Genomic DNA, 19728 nt, shown 5'->3' on the forward strand with positions numbered 1-19728 from the left:
TTGCTATATATTTTGTATTGTGACTTAACTCATTCTCAGTATGCTGGATCATTTTCTCATATCAATGACAGTCATCATTCATGAACTCATTCAGCAAATATTTAGGTGGCCACTTTTGGGCTGGCCAATTAGTTTTTCCATTTTTCGAACAAGAAAGTTAAGAAGTATCAGCCCTTAGTGAAATCAGTTCACCCTCTGGATAACACCCCCCAGCATCTGACTGACTCCACAATTCATGGTGTGGCTGGGGACCCTGGTTTGGGAGCTGTGGATCAGCTTCTCCAGCAGAGAAGCCCAGGGAAAGGCAGCTTAGAGCAAGAGAAGCTGCCGGCTAAGTCCTTATTGATTACCTACTGCAGGCCTGTGGGTTTGAGCCAAAGAGATCCACATATAAGAAACCGACTCTGCCTTTGAGGAGGTGACAATCTGTTGTGAAGACAAATCTAATAGGAAACAGTCGTCTTTTGCCTATTTTACCAATAGATTGTCTTTTACTTTTTCAGTACTAGAAGCTGCTTATATGTGAGAGATATTGATCCAAATCGCACACATAGTGAAAACATTTTGCCTATTAAAATTTTTCTCTTTCTGTCTCGGGAAACTGCAAATAAAAGGAAAACAGGACAAACTGGAAAAAAAAAAAATTGAAATGCTCTTTTTACATATGCTAAGTTCTCACACATTTCATGGGTTTGTGTCTCTACTCTTTTTCCTTGTGTAACTTATTAGCTACATGAGTTTGGTTAAAATGCTTTCCCACTTGGGTTGTCCATATTTAAGTTGGGGATAATGTCACAGTAGCAATTCCCCTTCACAGAGTTGTTGTGAAAGGTAAACCGTGATGTGTCAGGGTTTGGCCCCGCTGGAAGCACTCAGTAAATGATACTATTGTCTTCATTATTGCTTGTTTTAGGGTCATTGCCAATGGCTCCTAGTTACTATAGTAGGTAGTCCCTGTCATACGTTTTCTCTTCAAAAATTTCTTGGCTGTTCTTCTACCTTTACTTTTCTATTTGAATTGAATGTCAATTCATCAAGCTCTGAGAAAAACAAATGAAAAAAGGAACAATTGAGATTCTGATTGAAATTGCATTCAATTTATATATTAAAAAGGGAGGTTTGACATCTTACAGAATTGATTCTTTTAATCTACAAACAGTGTAACTCTCTCCATTTATTGAGGTTTTGTTTTTCGCCCTTCAGTCAAATTTAAATTACATGGAGGCTTAAGCATTGAATTTTCTACCTTTTCCCTTGTTATGGTTGAGACTGGCCCTTTTCCTTATGAACAGGTGGAGGCAGCTTTGGAGTTTCATTAAACACCTTAAGATACGTTCTCTTTTAAAGTCATACGAATACCTCTTTGAGGTGAGACTGAACATTTTAACCTTATAGGTAAAGAATTTAAAAGGAAGGAAGAATGGAAAGTAAGAGTTTTAAATATCTGTGTATCATCATACATTTTAACTTAGTGTAAAGTAGGTCTATTATTCCCATTTTACAAATAAGGAAACTGGTTCTGAGAGAAGTTAAAGTGGCGTGGCCAAGACATAAAATAAATGAAGAGATAGGGCTCAAACGCAGGGCTTGGGATTCTGAATCAGATGTTCTAATGGCCTGTGGTCACTACTTACCCCCTCATGCTCTCTCATCCTGTCTACACTTGTCATTTGTCTCAATAAAGTTGACTCAAATCCTATTGGTCTGTTTCCTGGGGCCGACTGCCATTCTCTAGTCTAGTTTCTGGACCCATCGGAATGGCCCAGCACATGCAACCCTTCTCAAGAGCCAATCACAGTGGCTTGGTCAATTCTGTTGCTGTCAAACGTGGCCTGGATGCCTGGCTCTAGAGAGTACCTGGGAGGAGGTCCAGGGAAGGAGACCAAAATTCTCTCATACACCTGAGCCTTGCTGTTTTGTTATCTGACTGTTGTGGTTGAGAAACCCTATAGCCAGGTTAGGTTGTCAGGTTCATTACTGCATAACCCAAGGGAGCTACGTAAGGGATGACCATCACAGAGTGACCAGAAGGAGGAGCCTGACCTGGAACTCCCCTTCTACTGGGCATCCTCATCCAGGAGAGAGCTGCAGCCTTTGCCATCAGTAGGATGTGTTTCTCCTGGATTTGTGTATTGATCTGCCTTTAATAGAAAATTTATCATGGACCCTTTGTTCTTTTTTGCAGAAACAGGGCATTAAGTACTTGCTTTTCTTGGTTTTTCCCAGAATTTTAACCTCTTCCTGATTTTGTGTGTGTGTGTGTGTGTGTGTGTGTGTGTGCATATTTGTGCATTCATTGTCTCTCTTTTATCCTGATGGAATGGATGCTGCTGCAGAATCTGGGCTGTAGGAGAGGTCCCCGGAGGCCAACTGCTTGGGCGTCTGCCCCCGGGCAGGTCTTTATTTGAATGGAGCCAAAGGGTTCCTGAATATCCCTGGGTGCATCCAGAGGGGTGTAAGGGAAATTGGGTGGGTGGGGCTCTGGGCTCTGAATGGTTCATGTTTGCTTGAAGGAACTGTTTCATGTACTGAGACTTTGAGTATTGTTTCATTAGTTAAAAACGCTTCGCTCTAAAAAAGCGAAAGGTTGAAATGACTGGTCTGTGCTATCTAAGAGGAACTCATAGTCTTTTTTGGAAGAATTTCAGAAATGAAAATTTAAACCCATTCTTCATTCCTAGATTGTTTGGGTGTGACAGTTTGGGAGAGAGGCAGGTCTGAGTAACTGTGAAGACACTGGAAGTAGGATTTATTTCTTTGGAGCTCAGCAAGCATTCCTAGAGCTTGTTGAGTTTCACCACTGCAGTCCAGTGCCTCCTGGTGTTGAGCATCGTAATGGCCTATGTGACGCCCCATGGGTAGCACTGCATTGGATGCCATTGGAATAGGGGTGCAGGACCATCAGACAGAGGAAGTAGATCAGTTCTCCTGCCCTTGGAGTGCATTATGAATTATTTACAGAAATAGTCTTCAACTGTTAAGCTTTGAGGGGGCCCAATACATAGCACTTTCTTTTCCTGCCTGTGGTCAGAAACAATTGGGAGAGATACAGGAATCATGAGAATGGAGGTTAAAATACCACCTTTATGACTCGTAAAGCAGATCCTGGAAACTGTAGTTTATATCTGTGGGCAGGTGAGTTTCTAAAAGTGAATCCTAGAATCAGACTTACCCACCCAACCCAGGTAACACCGGAGAACCTCCTCCTCCTACCAGCCATCCCCCCTGCCCTTTGACTTCTCCCCTAACATTTATAGAATGGGGAAGTAGAGCGGATTGCACACTAATCTCTAAGCAGAGGAGGAGAAGTGGCCAGGCTACACATGTCCAATTCTTGTCCCCCAAATTCCCAACCCAGGGAAAAAGTCCTGGAGTGTTACACTGAAAGATGTCCCTCCACGAGGAAACACCAGTAGGAGAAAAGAGGTTCCTACCCTCAACAAGCCCAAGTGATCAGCCGGCGAGGAACTCTTAAAGTAATACATACTGACTCTATGAATTTTTGGCACAAGAAACATATTTAGATATTGAAACGGAATGATAAGAGTAGCATGCATTTAGTCAGGGAACATTTCTGGAAGGAAGCAATGGGCACAGTGTGGTGGAGAGAGGCACATAGCTTTAAACAGATTGACCTGTTGAAATGGAGGAAAGTTCACGGGGAGCTTGAACTATGGTAAAATGAAAAAGGCCTCCCGATATGACAAATACAGTAGCTCTTATGATCTGGGAGATGTGGGTTAGTGTCATCAGTCCTAGTAGTCATAAAGATTAGGTGGCACAGTCCCAAATGGAACAAGTTCATAGATATCAGGCCCAGCTGGTACAACACAGGGGATGGCCCATAGGCCGGCAGCTGTGAAGGGGATGGGTCTGGGGATTGCAGCAAGACGAGGCTTCTGGTGTTAGACAACATGCGGGGCCTCTCTTCTGATTTATTACTAGTTTGGTGAATTTGGAGTGCTTTCTTGTTTACCCAGCTGAGAGAATATTGCTTAGTTTTCTTTAGAGCAAAAAGAAAAGATTTTTTTGTCCTCCTTTTGTCTTACCAGCTAGGATACAACTGAGAGCTGTGGGTACGTGGGCTCGATTGGTGTGATGCTTTCTTTTGAGTTTTTTGTTGCTTAATTGAAAGTGGTTTAAAACCCATTGCAGGTTCTGAGGAGGATACTGGGAGGAGTAGTAACACAGACCTTCCAAAAACAGTGGATAACTCAGAGACCATATTCTTTTTGATTTTGGAAAACTATGTGTGATTTTTTTTTTTTTTTTTTTGGCTGTGCCAGTCAGGTTGTGGGATCTTAGTTCCCTGACCAGGGATCAAACCCAGGGCCTCGGCAGTGAAAGTACAGAGTCCTAACTACTGGACCACCAGGGAATTCCCCTGATATTTGTAAGGTGGATTTTCCTTTCAAAACACATTTTTCTTAGGGTGACACTATCATGTATTTGTCTTCTAAGAGTACCCAGAAACCAGCAGCTAAAAAGGGAAGGGGAAGTGGATAGAGGTTTAAAATTAACTGGATGAATATATAGATAACCAAGATTTAAGGAGGATGTATTCCTATCTGATCCATTTGCTGCCTGTTTGACTGTACATTGTGGGGTTATTCATACTTACATATGAATAAGTGGTATAGTCAGATATATAATCTTGTAATTGTTAAGTAAAATTGGTTAATCCTAATGTTAATCAGAGATGTCTCTCTGTCCTTGTTGTATAGTATAGAGTTTGATGTGATTGCAGGCAGAGAGACCCAGGTGACCTTTTGGGGATCTATTTCCATCTCCAATATTCAGTGAGTTGTTTGCTTGCTATCTCCTAAAATAAAATATGTAAAACGCTGAGCACAGCACCTGGTACATAGGAAGCTTCTCTAATACTTAACAACATGGGGAAATATTTATTGTATTTTAATTTGAAAATGGTTATAAAATAGTATGTTAAGCATTATCCCGGTTATGCAAAATTCAACAAATAGTTATTAAGTTCTTATATGCCAGATGCTGTTTTAGGAACGGGGATACAAGAACAATATGGGGTGAACATACCATTGCTTTGTGCCCCATTTAATTTTGTATCACAGAAGAGACTGATAGATCTTGCTGTGATGTCCTCAATAGATAGAAAACATCTGTTTCTTTTCCTTCTTTTTTTTGTTTTTGGAAGCCAGAGACTGACTTTGTGCAGATATTTTTCCATAGATACCTGAGTGGGTGACCTCTGAGAAGTCAGTCAGATGAGCCCTGCCCACCTTCTCCTTCTGTGATTTAGGGCAGTGCTTTGGAAGGGCTCATTTATCCCCCAGTTTAGCTCAGGAGCAAGGATTGGAAGTTGAAACATTCATTGAGCTTCCTAAAGTACTAAGTAATCACAGCTGAAACCCACCTGGAAACTCCCTTTCTGGGGGAGCCTTTGCGAGGAGAATCATTGTGGTGATTCTTTTCCTTCCTCAGTGTGTCCTTATTTGCCATTGTATAGGACCTTTGGGATTTTTATTCTGGGGAGAGAGGTTTAGAAACATAGTTTCTAGCCCATGGTCCATTGAGCCAAATTGATGGATTCCCAAGCTGAATTTTGGCACTGGGAGCTTTTAGCAATGGAAATTTGAGTTTCATGGTCGGCCGGCCATGGCTGGCAATACCCAAACTGGCCCCTACTCTTTACTTGTTCACTACATGGTCTAAGGTAAGTCTTTAGGTCTCTGTACCTTCGATCAGGAGGGATTTTCAACCCATTTTCTAATCATTTTACAAGGGTTAAGAAATCTGCACTTACAAAATTATTTGAACAGGAGAAGACTCCCCACTGAGTAGTTACTATGAAAGTTTTTATTCCAGCAAGAGGACAAATTAATGTTGTAAAACCCAGTCCCTGAAGGAATGAAACGATTCTAAAAACGAACTAATATTTGTACCTATTCATTCCCAAGTCTTTACTTCCATAGCCCCTCAAATGAGAATACAAATTACTGACCAACCTTTTGGTATTTCTTTCAGGGACACCTGTGTGGTTCTTTGTGAAAATTGCTCCAATTCGAAATGAACAGGATAAAGTGGTTTTATTTCTTTGCACTTTCAGTGACATAACAGCTTTCAAACAGCCGATTGAGGATGATTCATGTAAAGGTTTGTAATTCTGATTTGTACAAATAATTTTATGCCTTTTTAATTTTTTTGCCTATAGTGTGACTCTCGTTACAGAGAATTTGAGGTTGCCAAGGCAATGTCTGCACAAGGATCAAGATTTAAACTTTAATTTGTGTTGGGGAAAGCATTGTATCGTTCTGGAATGTATTGAGGGAAAAGAAAGTGAGAAAAAAAAGCTTTGGTTAGGAAGGCATTTGAATCAGTTTCATACCTTTGTAGATTAACCCTTTCCAAGTAGACAGAAGAAGGTACCTGGGCACCTCTGGTATTGTCAGAATCTTTGCAGGTTTTCACATGACAGATGTCAGTCACCCAAATGTGACAGTTCATGGTCACATTCATCTTATTTCTGTATGAACTTCTTTAGATTTGACTGAGTTCTAGCATTTTAAGAGTGTTAAAGTAGATTTTAGTACATCTCTGCCTCTGTGGTTGGTTAAGTCTGTGACTGGTTAATTCATTGGAAACATGGCATTAATGAGGCCAGTAACATTCCCGTATGGGTCATTTAATCAGCTCTGGGACCACAGATATTAGCACTCACCTCAGCCATATCAAAGGCATGTATTGTTTAAATAACACTGGGGACCTAGGAGAGGAGATGGCTCAGAATTTCTAGAACAACTGTACTCCCGACGAGGTCCAGCTCATCCGGAAGCACAGAAGATGTCATTCCCAGGGGTTTGGGCTTAGGAGGTATCACAGCAGTCTTTTCCATCCCCCTGAAGGTAACCAAGCGGCCAGGAGCTCTTTCACGTTGCAGTGTTTCCTGGCTCTGCGGCCGATTTTCCGGCTCTACCAGAGGACGCTACTCCTTGCAGTTTTCTGAGACGCAGCAGAGAGATAAAAGTGGAGTTCATGGGAGAGTCAGACTGGGGCATGTTATCCTCGAGGTGACAAAATTGTGATTGTTAAATGGCAAGAAATAAAAAACATTCTGTGGCTGCTCCCTTGGGGGCTGTGTCCTCTGAGGATATTTAAAATCCTACCACATTGGATGCTAATATTTATAGAGTTCAGAGCCCAATGCTGTGTATACCGGTGCATCCTATTTCTTTTGTAAGCTATCTATAGCTCAGTAACTCAATCACAGCCTGCCTTTGGGGTTCAAGACCAGAGCAGGTGTAAATAAAGTCGCTTAACTTGTCTCACCCTCCGGCAGTCTCCTTTTGTCCTGCAGATTTGTGATTCCCTGAGTTCTAGTTTCTGACCTGAAGATTTCTCAGTGCAGTAGCTCTTACACAGCGCTAAGCTCACTCATGAGGAGTGTCGTCTTGCTACCATCTAGAAAGGCTGTTTACTTTTTTAACTGAGTAGACTCATAAATAGCATTTTACAGGTAATCTGATATTTTCACAGTTATTTTTGCAAGTTTTCTCTGAAAAAGGTGAACTAGGGGATGTAATTGAGTCAGAATGTTTTCTTATCATCACCACTGGAACATTTTCAGGTGACGTGAGGGATTGTTTAGTAGGAAAGGCAGAGTTAACCGAGAATGCTCCCTGCATGCCACCTAGGTGTCTGCCTGGCATTCTCATGAAATCTGAAAGAAGACATAAATCAGATTGATGCAGTGAGACTCACTGAGGTTTATTTTCCAGGAATAAAATGCTCTGTTTCATTTTTCCTGCCTCACTGATGTATTTCCCTTGCTGATAAGGGTTTTGGTGGATGTGCGCACGCACGCACACACACACACACACACACACACACACACACACACACACACCCCTTATTCCCTGTTAGCCAAGGGGACCAGATATTAATTCTTTGTCAGTGAAATAAATTGGAGTAATACATGACTTGATTTCTAAAAAGTAAAACACACACGCACACACACACACATACACGTACATACTCTTTAGCCCTCAATATAGGAATGCTGGTAGTGGATCATGCTTAATATTTCTTCCAGGACATGACTTTATAAGCCTGTTCGCTCCAAATGCTGTGGCAGATATGTTTAGACCCTTCCACTTGTCATGTCACTGTGCCCCTGACCCACTTCTATTTGGTGGTCTGTTCAGGACAAGGTCAAATTTTATATTAGTCTGTTGCTGATGGAAGAGCATGATAATTCTCCAGGCCTTTATCGTTATAAGTCTCTAAACTGCAGTTCTGGCTGTAAGGGTCCAATCTAGATGGGAAATACACTGCCATGTGGCTGGATTATTCTCCTGACTTGACATTTCTACTTGGAGTTGTTCTCACATTGTGAGAGTCCAACAGGTCCAGCCGGGCTTTCAGTACAGTGTCTCAATTAGCATAAAGAGCCTTAAGAGTGTTGCTGACCCAGGCTTGTGTAGAATTCACTTTTGAGAGGGAATGGAAGGGTGGATAATGGAAAACCCCAGAAAATCCCTAGATAATTGCTTTTTGGCATAGCAATACAAGATGTTTTCCCACCATTAGGTTAGACTTTTTTTTTTTTTTTTTTTTTCGGTACGCGGCCTCTCACTGTCGTGGCCTCTCCCGTTGCGGAGCACAGGCTCCAGACTCGCAGGCTCAGTGGCCATGGCTCACGGGCCCAGCCGCTCCGCGGCATGTGGGATCGTCCCGGACCGGGGCACGAACCCGTGTCCCCTGCATCGGCAGGCGGACTCTCAACCACTGCGCCACCAGGGAAGCCCTAGGTTAGACTTTTTAAAGTCAACTGTGCTCAGATTGTCTTTAAAATGACTTTGTTTTCTCTCATCATGTTGTGCCTAACTTTGGGGCTTGGGAGTCGGGTGAATGCATCCTAATGGTGACTCAGGAAGCCAGTTGGTGCCTAACGTTTTCCCATAAACCACACACAAAGGGGAGAACACATGGAATCATTGGCAATAAACTATTTTAGCATCTGACACAAAGTAACTCCCCTTTGGCCCTGAGCTCCGAGCACATGTGATGGGCCCTGAGGATGCTCCCTGAACCCCCTCTTTTATTTAGTGTGTCAGTTCTCATGACCCTTTTCATGAATTATCCAGACCCCTGACTTCCTCATCTCCTCTTTCCTGTTCATCTTTTGGCTACTTCCTTTTCTCTCTGATAAAAAGTGCCCACAGGTGGCATGGAGCAAGGGATCAAGGCAAGCTAGGTTTGCTGTTTGGTAACGGCTCTGCGGTGTGTGTGTGTGTGTGTGTGTGTGTGTGTGTGTGTGTGTGTGTGTGTGTGTGTGTTTAAAGGCTGAATGAGAGAGTAGGTGGGAATTCTTGGTTGAAATGAGACTCAGTGAGGCTCCAGGCATTTCATTTCTTCCTTATCTCTTGCTTTTCTGGTACTTTGGATAATTGGGAGTAGGTTGCAGGAGTGTTTTTCTCTGTCCCATCCGCCCTTCAAAGCCAGGAGTCTTGGGCAAGTGGGTAGAGAAGAATTAGAGTGTAGGGCTCAGAGTTTTCTCTTTACATTGTTCACCCAAGGATGAGTCACCCCTCTTCTTTTCTCTCTTACCTCACTGAATCATCTCACATTAAAGGAGCACCTTCATTTTCAAAGATCCACTAAAGTAAATTTAGTATTATCTTGTAAATTCAGAGTTAAAATTGAGCCAAGAGTGGGCAATAAATGGAATGTAAAACTCCAGGGGAGATTTTTAAAGGCCAAAGATTTAGAATATTCAGGGCTGAAGGCTCCGGCAAGCTGTTGTAACTGCCAACCCTTCTCCAGGCGTCTTCATGCGGGATATATGTGAGGTGCTCTTGGGGGAGAAAGAGTGTAATGGATACAAGCCACAGGCTCCCTCTCCACCACCAATATTAACATTTTCTTTCTCGGCCCTTAGGATGACTGAAAAGTGATGATTTAGTGACTTCTGCTTGAAAAAGCCATCCTAGGTTTTTGGTTATTTGTACATCAGTAGGGAAAAGATCTGGGGCGGAAGACTTGAGGACACCTAGTCATTGTCCAGATTGACCTGGTAGTGTCCTGTGTCCATTGTTCTCTGCTGGATGTTGGGTTATGGCGCCGGCTCCTCTAAGAGGATCTGTGACTCTTCAGATTAGGACAAGCCCGGCCTCATCGCCTCCTCACCAGGGCGAGGATACTTTAAGGAGTCCTATGCAACTTCTGTTCCAAGTGGCTCAGCGTGGTTTCCCAGGGAGGGGCCTGTAGGTCTGTCTTTCCTAGTATCTCTGGACTTACCCTGGGAGGAACTGGAATTCTGGGTCATCCCAGAACCATCTCTTTGGGCCTAGGGAGGATACAGGGATGTGTGGGCTAAAGCAGCCTAGTGGGAGACTCACCCCAGTTGACACCAGTAGCCAATGTGGGCTCAAGCAAGGGAGATAGTGGTTGTCCTTACTGAGAACGGAGAAAGGACCCAGTAAATGCTTTTTAGCTGCTTGCTAGATTGCAAACTGCATTCCCGTCCTTCTGTCCTTTTTTCCCTTTCATGCTTCCTCTTCCCCTCCTGCTCGCCCCGTCTCATTTTTCCTGATCATGTGATGCTTTTGATCTTCCCACGGCACCCCCAGCCCTGCCTCTGCCTCCCTTGTGGTGACGTTTATGACAGAGCTGGAAGAACCCTGAGCTAGGGGTTTCTTCATTTGAGCTCAGTTCACTGTTAAACCCCCAAATGGGATATAATTGGAAGGGTGGGTGCAGAAATACCTCCTAAAACTTAACACAGTTTGTAAAATGGGCTACTTATATTTTGGGGCTTTATGTCTACTGGAAACCCAGGTAGAAGTAGGATAATAAGAGAACACAGTTTGTTCTTCATGCGCATTTATTCAGCATACGCACTTACTGGGTGTCTTTGGGGTGTTTAACCTTATGCTAGATGCTGACCTTAAGGAAATGTCTAAGAGCCCCTGCTCGTTACAGTCTGTTTGGAAGATAGGCAGACAGGTGAGCAAATAAGAACAATAAAGCCTAATCAGTGATCTAATAGAAGTCTGCCTAAGGCAAATGGGGGTGCACGGGTTGGAGCAGGCAATTCTGCTAGGGTAGGGTGGTACCAGGGAGAGGCTTCCTTGAAGGCAGCTGCCTTATTTTCCTTGTGGAAAATGACCATGTGGCTTCCCTTAAGCAAGATCATCTTGAGCTGGATTCTCATCGGCTTATTCTCACCCAGTTGACCCTTTGGACAATAGGAAATTGATTTTTCCAGGAATGTTTTTCCTGATGGCTCTGCTATGAGGGACATTGTTCGTCCAAATTGTACATGTATATTCCACCAAACCCATTTGCTTCTCTTCTGTGGTTTCTTAAAATTTTTATTAAAGTATAGTTGATTTATAATATTGTGTTAGTTTCAGGTATACAGCATAGTGATTCAGATACATCTATCTGTCTATCTATATATATTCTTTTCCATTATAGGTTATTACAAGATATTGAATATCGTTCCCTGTGCTATGCAGTAGGTCCTTGTTGTTTATCTATTTTATATATAGTAGTATGTATCTGTTAATCCCATACTCCTAATTTATTCCTCTCCTCCTTTCCCCTTTGGTAACCATAAGTTTGTTTTCCATGTCTGTGAGTCTGTTTCTGTTTTGTAAATAAGTTCATTTGTATTATTTTTTTAGATTCCACATAAAAGTGATATCATATACTTGTCTTTTTTAGTTTGACTGACTTTCTTCTGTGTTTTTAATCTCATTTCATGTCTGTCACTCCAGTCACTCAAACCAGGGACCCAGAGGCCACCTGGCTTGCCTCTTCTCTCCCTCTACAGCCATTGATTCTACCTCTGCAGCTGTTCTCAAGTCTCCCCTTGTTACCTGGCTCAGGCCGTAGCACTGGTCCAGGCCCTCGTAGTGTCTTGCCTGGGATTCTGACTGGTCTTCTATCTGTTAACCCCCCTCCGCCCTCTTTATAGTCCACTATCCACACTGCCATTTTGTCCTAAAATTCCCCTACTATATTTAAACTCCTTCATTGGATTCCCTTCGGGTTTCAGGTTGAAGTTCAAATTTCTTAACTTGCCATCTAGGTTGTTACCACCTAAGTTCTTCTCGGCCTGGCCCTTGACAACCTCTTTAGCATTACTTCAGGCCACTGCCTGCATCCTCCTCCCCTCTACGGGCCACGCCCCATTCATCTAGCTATTAAGAAGGTCTTACCCTTCCCTGACATATTACTCTGTTGTATGATTTTTCTGCCTTCATAGGTGCTGTTCCTTCTGTGTGGAATGTCTGTCTTTTCCTTCCTGACTTCAAGTAGTTCCTACTCATCTTTTAAAAGTTTGCTCTAGTGTCACCTCCTGTGGGAAGCCCTCCCTGACTGCCCAGCCTGGATTAGATATGCCTTCTCTGGACAGTCTTGGCCATAGCGTCCTCTACTCACCTGTTATAGAATTTAGCTTACTATATCATACTTTTTCATTTACTTATCAGTCTTCCCTACTAGAGTACAAGCTCTTTGAGGCCAGAGTCTGTGCCTTTTTTCATTTTAGCATCCCCAGGATTTAGCACTGTGATGGTATTTACATAGTAGTTATGTTTAGAATTAATATGTGAATGAATGATGTTCTTTCATCTGGCTCAGCATGAGTCCTGTTAGAAAGTGTCTAGAGTCCAGAAAGGACAACATGGGGGTGGAGCTTGGGAACTTATTTCCTTCCTTCAGAATAGGCAGAGTCTGCCTATCCTGGTAGAGGTGTGATGGAGGATTTCACACTGCCTGTCCATTTCCCAATCCAACACCCATTCACCTTCCTGTGCCCTTCACTCAGCCACCTGAGGGCCAACTCTTTTAAGAGCCACATTCTTGAAAAGAGAATCAGGGCTAGAGTGAGGGGCTAGCCTGGGCCTGGGGAAATGCCCTGAAGTCCAGGGATCTTTCTTTTAATTTTTTGTGCCATGTCATCTGATGGACCAGGGCCCTGAGCCCTGCCAAGCAGGGTCTGGGGTATCTGCCCTGCTAGCTCCCTCTTATCATTGGTAGCAGAGTGTAGGTTGTGGTGGTGGTGGATGGGTAGGATTGAATGGGGGGGCGTGTTTCAGAGCCCTTGCTGATGTTTGAGTGCACAATTGTTTTCTCACCAGTTGAAAAATATACTTTCTGCTCCTCTTGAAAAACGTTGCAGAATTCAATTCCAGCTTTGTTTTCAGCTGTAGGAGAGCCTGACTCTGAAAGAGACTTTAAAAAATTCTAGTCCATGGTTCACACAAGCAAATTCCAGTGAACACTTTTATGAGTGGCCCATTTGGGGAAGATGTCAAATCCCCCTGGAGAGTCTGGGCTGTCCCCTCCTGTCAACATCAGTGGGAGTCCCCACAGCCCAACCACCGTGAGCCTCTTTTCAAGGTGACCCATATCTCTGCTTAATGGCATCGGGATGCATGAAAATGCCACTATCTTTTATTAAAGCCCAGAACTTCTGGAATGAGATAAAAAGGAACTTGATTTGCTATTCTTGTTATATTGACAAAATTTATACAGATCTTGATTCTTAAAGGTTGTGCAAAAAAAGGGCCATCATTCTGCTTGACCTCATTGTCCTGTGGATTCTGAGTCCGTCTTATAAAGGTGCTCCAGGGTAAAATTTGGTAAATGAGATTTCTGCTGCAAGGCACTGGCTACTTCTAAACTCTAAAGGACAAAAAATCAAATTGCCTAGTCTCGCTTTTAGCTGTCATGTAAAAATAGTTGCATGCTGTTTATTTCCTGTACCCCACATCCAGGTCTTTGGAGCTCCCTCGCCCCAAGCTTGGTTTTGAGAACCCCTACAGACTTTCAGGGGTCTCATGAGGCAATTGGCACGGTCGTAACCTTGATGCAGATGGCTTGTTGGATATTGGAATGGACGGTTGTCTTTGGGGACCTTTAAATGATTCCTCATACATATTAAAATCTTAGTAAAGATCACTGGTACATCTTAGATTTTGGAGTATAGAGTGGTCTGGATTAGAAAAAGACAAGTGTTTTACTTTCCTTGGAGGAACTAGTCCAGAGGGCCAAGGAGGCCTCAAGACAGTCTTTGTTTTAGCCCAGTAAACTTAGCCACTTTGTTTTACCAGGAAAATGCATCCTGCATTTAAGGCATGTAGATAGAGTCTTTTAATTTCCACTTTACAGATGAGATCATTGAGGCCCAGATAATTTAAACAGTTTGTTGGTGACCTCAAGCAGGCCGGAGGCAGAGATGGGATTTGTATCCGGATTTCTTTACTCTAAGTTCAGTACTCGGCTCTTTGCGTTTCTAGTTTTCAGGGGACCTACCTGCCATCAGCTGTCCTTCCCCCATCCTAGAGCAGACTAAAATCAATTAGTATTGTTTCCCCACCTACCCATGGACTAAATTCATTTCTTATTCCCCTGGCTTTGGAGAAGGTAGTACATGGAACGGCCATTTGACTAGCTTGTCTAGTCATTTAAAACCCAGAATCAGCTTAGTCTCTGCTAGGATCAGACGACAGGGGGCTTGGGAACAGCCTGAGCCATAGGGTCAGAGAAACATCTTGACTGCCTGGTGTTGTCTGGCAGAAAAGCCTTGGGCCAGAGTGGGGAGATCTGGGCTCTAGACTCTTAGCTACCTAGGCACTCTGTGCCTCGATTTCCCTAGGTGTAAAACAGTGCTAAGACCTGCCGTACCTGCTTCACCAAGCTATGATTAGGGCCAAGTGAAAGTACAAGGGAAAAGTGCATCACTACACAGATCTGAGCAAGTCTAGGTGCTTTTTTTTTTTTTTTTTGCGGTACGCGGGCCTCTCACTGTTGTGGCCTCTCCCATTGTGGAGCACAGGCTCCGGACGCGCAGGCTCAGCGGCCATGGCTCACGGGCCCAGCCGCTCTGTGGCATGTGGGATCTTCCCGGACTGGGGCACGAACCCGTGTCCCCTGCATCGGCAGGCGGACTCTCAACCCCTGCGCCACCAGGGAAGCCCTAGGTATTTTTCTGATCAGCAAATCTTGATTACGAGGATGGCCGAGTGACTTGTGGATGTGCAGGAGGACATGGAGGGTGGGCGTCTGCTTCTGACAGGGTAACTCGTGGTATGAATGTCCGAGCACCTTCAGGACCTGGTTGAACCTGTCTCTCCTGTCTTCCACATGCTCCAGGCTGGGGGAAGTTTGCTCGGCTGACCAGAGCACTGACAAGCAGCAGGGGTGTCCTGCAGCAGCTGGCTCCCAGCGTGCAAAAAGGCGAGAACGTCCACAAGCACTCCCGCCTGGCCGAGGTAAGGGCAAGGGTTTAGCTCAGCTTAACCCTCACTCACTTCCATGGGGTCCCTGGGCTGAGAAAATGGTCCACAGTGAGTGTGATGGCTTGGAAGGGGCCTTCAGGACCCCAGACTCTTGTCTTGGCTGGGCTATACACCACCATGTGTGACCTTGGGTAAGTGATCTAACTGCTGTTAGTTGTGTACTCTCACATATGTAAAAGGAGCTGCAAACAACTCCATTCAAAATTGGTTGAGATTACAGTTGTCAGCTGACTCTTTTGAAGGAGTAGGGAAGGAGCTAGAAGTGCTATATACATGAAGGGGGTTTGACTTATAAATCATAACCAACTTTGTTATTTGAGCAATACATACTATTATAGGAAAAGAAGATACAGGAAGCAAAGAGGAAGAAAATAAAAATCACCTAGAATCCCACTAACCAGATAACATTGTTATAATTTTTGTGGACATGCCTTAACTCTTTTTTGCATTTAAGAAATATTCTATTCCTAAAGCCTAAGAAATACATTTTTTCACATTAATGAAGTTGAGATATATCTAAGAATCAATGTGTATGTTTAAGATGGGTTGTATTGCCTTTTCTTCATTTTATAAAGTTATGAACATCTTTCCAGGTTAATAAATATACTTAAAATTATTGCTGTTTCCATAACCTTTGTAGTAAGGAAAATTCATGGTGGTGGTATTCTCCCTTTTGCTGGCACAAGTGAGAGGCTGGGAAACCTGGACAAGATATTTGATCAGGCTTAATGCACCCAAATTATTATTATCTGTCTTTGGTGGTCCTGCATCCAAATCACTGTTATCTCCCTTTGGTGGTGCCTGGTCTTTTTTTTTTTTTTTTTTTTTTTTTTTTCCAACTAGACCAGGGTAAGACCAATTAAGAGCATTATACTTTCCATGTAGCAAATTTCCATCTTACCCAAAGATGGCAGAGTTAGCTGTCTCTCTGCCTGGTCGTGGCCAGTCATTTCCTGATCTGTGCTGAGATGACAGGGCACTTTCTGACCTGCCTCTTGGCTTCCATATCCCCGAGGGAGAAACTCCCAGCACGGTGCAGCTGACAGTGGGTGCTCTGCATATGTGCACCGAATGTTGAATGGGTTGACTACAGAAGATGTCCTTATAGCAGCCAAAAGCTTCTGCCAGCAGTGGGACGGGGGGCATTCATTTGTGTTGTATTAGAGAAGGTGAGATCCTTGGATGATGGCAGCATTGTTTTTGTCATTATGTGGGCTCACCTTGCGATAGAAAGAATAATAAAAGAGACCCTTCAGCTCACAGCCTGCACTTTCTCTGTCCCTGCTGCTTCTTTTGGTTAATGATGTTCCCTCCTCTCCTACTGTCTCCAGCTTGCTCACTCTTATCCAGCCACATTCCTTGCTGTTCCTCTTATACACCAGGCTTGCTCTTCCCCAAGACTTTTGTGTTCTACTCCTTCACCAGCTGCAAGTCTTTGCTCAGATGTCATTTTCTCTATGTGGCTACCTCTGTCAGAGATACAAGAACTGGTAGGATATTTGTATGTTAAGGGATTGATTGTAAGGAGGTGCTTGTGGGGACTGGGGAAGTCCAGAATTCGTGGGGCAGCTTGGCCAACTAGAAACCCTTGGGAGGAGCTGGTTGGTGCTGAAGTCCCAGGTGGAATTTCTTCTCAGGGAAACCTCAGTTTTGCTCTTAAAGCCTTTCAACTGATTAGATGAGGACCACCCAGATTATGGAGTATAATCTCCCTTCCTGCAAGTCAGCTGATTGTAGATGTCAATCACATCTACAAAATACCTTCACAGAAGCACTTAGTGTTTGACTGAACAACTAGGTACCATGGCCTAGCCAAGTTGACACGTGAAACTAACCATTACAGTTTAATCCTTGTCAGTTCGGCACCCGTATACATTTCCTTAAACCATACTTAATCTCCAAATAAAGATAATAACAAAGTCATACTTCCACCTAACATGATCCAGGTATGTTGCATATTACCAAAACATACCAGCCCTTTCCCCAGAAGAGGATGCAAAGTCCTCGGGTGAGATCGCCACTCCTTGATACCCTGTAACTTAAACAGTGTGATGTAAACTTAACTCTTAACATCTTATGTTAGATAATAAGGGAATAAGACAGGGAAGAAAATAAAAGTATTTGCCTTATATATATACTATATACTATATATATATATATATATACACACACACACACACACACACACACACACACTATAGTGTGTATATATATATATATATATATACATACAAACATTAATAACAAAATAAGAAATACTCATTAACGCTTAATCCTCTCCTTAACCTGCTCTACGTTATGCTCCACTTAATGGCTTCCAATATACTATACAGTTTACTTATTGTGTTTATTGTTCACTGGTATATCCCAAGCATTTAAAACAGTGTCCAGCACATAGTAGATGCTCATCAGTAGTAAGTGTGTTTTTTTTCCTTAATTGATCAAATGGATGAAAGAAAGGAAATGATGTTAGTGTTTTTGCCTAACTGTCTGGCATGAGTAGTTGCTCATTGATTGGCAATATGAGGCAAACATCTGGGTCCCATCCCAGGGGCTGCTAAATTTTAATTAACCCGGCTAGAGGCTTATGGATTTTATTGATCTTTTCAAAGAACCAACTTTTGGTTTGTGGATTTTCTCTAATGGTTTTCTGTTTCCAATTTCACTGATTTCTGCTCTAATTTTTAGTTTTTTCTTCTGTTTAGTTTGGAATGAATTTGCTCTTCTTTTTCTAGCTTCGTAAGGTGGAAGCTTAGTTTACTGATTTTTGATCGTTCTCCTTTACTAACGCATGCGTTCAATCCTATAAATTTCCCTTTAAGCACTGCTTTCACTGCATCCCACAAATTTTGATAGGTTGTGTTTTCATTTTCATCTTGTTCAAAATATTTAAAAATTTCTCTTGAGATTTGTTCTTTGGTCCCAGGTGTTATATAGAAGTGTGTTGTTTTATCTCCAAGTATTTGGGGATTTTACAACTGTCTTTCTGTTATTGATTTCTGGTTTAATTCCGTTGTGATCTGAGAGCAGACACTGTATGATTTCTATACTGTTAACTTTGTTAAGGTGTGTTTTATGGCCCAGTATGTGGTCTATCTTGGTGAATGTTCCATGTGAGCTTGAGAAGAACGTATATTCTGCTACCGTTGGATGAAGTAGTTCATAGATGTCCATTGTATCCAATTGTGTGTTGAGCTCCACAACATCCTTACTGACTTTTTGCCTGCTGGATCTGCACATTTCCATTAGGGGGTGTTAATGTCTCCAGCTATAATAGTGGATTCATCTATTCTCCTTGTAGTTCTATCAATTTTTGCCTCATGTATTTTAATGCTCTGTTGTTTGCTGCATACTCATTAAGGACTGTTATGTCTTCTTGAAAAATTGACTCCTTTATCATTACATAATGCCACTCTTTATCCCTGATAACTTTTCTTGCTGTGAAGTCTGGTCTGTCAGGAATGAATATTGCAACTCCCACTTTCTTTTGCTTAGCATGAGTATGTTAAATCTTTCTTCATCCTTTTATTTTAATCTACATGTGCATTTATATTTGAAGTGGGTTTCTTGTTGACAACGTATAATTGGATGCTGTTTCTTGATCCACTTTGACAATCTGTGTCTTAATTGGCCTATTTAGACCACTGACATTTAAAGTGATTATTGATATAGTTGGATTAATATTTACCACATTTGTTGCTGGTTTTTATTTGTTGCCCTTGTTCTGTATTCCTATTTTGTCTTCCACTCTTTTTCTGCCTTTGTGGTTTTAACTGAGCATTTTATATGATTCTATATTTTCTCCTTCCTTAGCATGTTATACTTTTTTTTACATTTTTTTAGTGGTTTCCCTAGAGTTTGGAGTATACATTTACAAGTAATCCAAGTCTACTTTCAAATACAGTGGTCCCTAGGTATCCAAAGGGGGATATGTTCCAGGACCCCCCACAGGTACCAAAATCCATGGATGCCCGAGTCTTTTATATAAAATGGCATGGTGTTTCATATAAATTATTCACTATTCACATCCTCTCATATACTTTTTTTTTTTTTTTTGGCGGTACGTGGGCCTCTCACTGTTGTAGCCTCTCCCGCTGCAGAGCGCAGGCTCCAGACGTGCAGGCTCAGCGGCCATGGCTCACGGTTCCAGCCACTCTGCGGCACGTGGGATCCTCCTGGACCGGGGCATGAACCCGTGTCCCCTGCATTGGCAGGCGGACTCTCAACCACTGGGCCACCAGGAAGCCCTCTCATATACTTCAAATTATCTCTAGATTGCTTATAATACCTAATACAATGTAAACACTATGTAAATAGTCATAAATATAATGTAAATGTTATGTAAATAGTTGCTGGTGTGCAACAAATTCAAGTTTTGCTTTTTGGCACTTTCTGGAATTTTTTTTCTGAATATTTTGATCTGCACTTGGTTGAATCCACA

At 42.6% G+C, this 19728-nt stretch overlaps 1 protein-coding gene across 2 annotated transcripts in view; it reads left to right on the forward strand.

Annotated features, from left to right (window-relative positions):
• Nucleotides 1-19728, forward strand: part of KCNH1 (potassium voltage-gated channel subfamily H member 1) — a gene marked incomplete at both ends in the record, with an annotated part of 411965 nt that overhangs the window by 40218 nt on the left and 352019 nt on the right. For both annotated transcript variants that reach the window (XM_082657054.1, XM_082657055.1), the window contains 2 exons: nt 6001-6129; nt 15142-15260. In XM_082657054.1, the coding sequence (XP_082513180.1) occupies nt 6001-6129; nt 15142-15260 (248 nt within the window). The remainder of the gene's footprint in view (nt 1-6000; nt 6130-15141; nt 15261-19728) is intronic.

This window comes from Grampus griseus, assembly GCF_964374135.1.
Source record: "Grampus griseus genome assembly, chromosome: 1".
In the NCBI taxonomy this organism is placed as follows: Eukaryota; Metazoa; Chordata; class Mammalia; order Artiodactyla; family Delphinidae; genus Grampus; species Grampus griseus.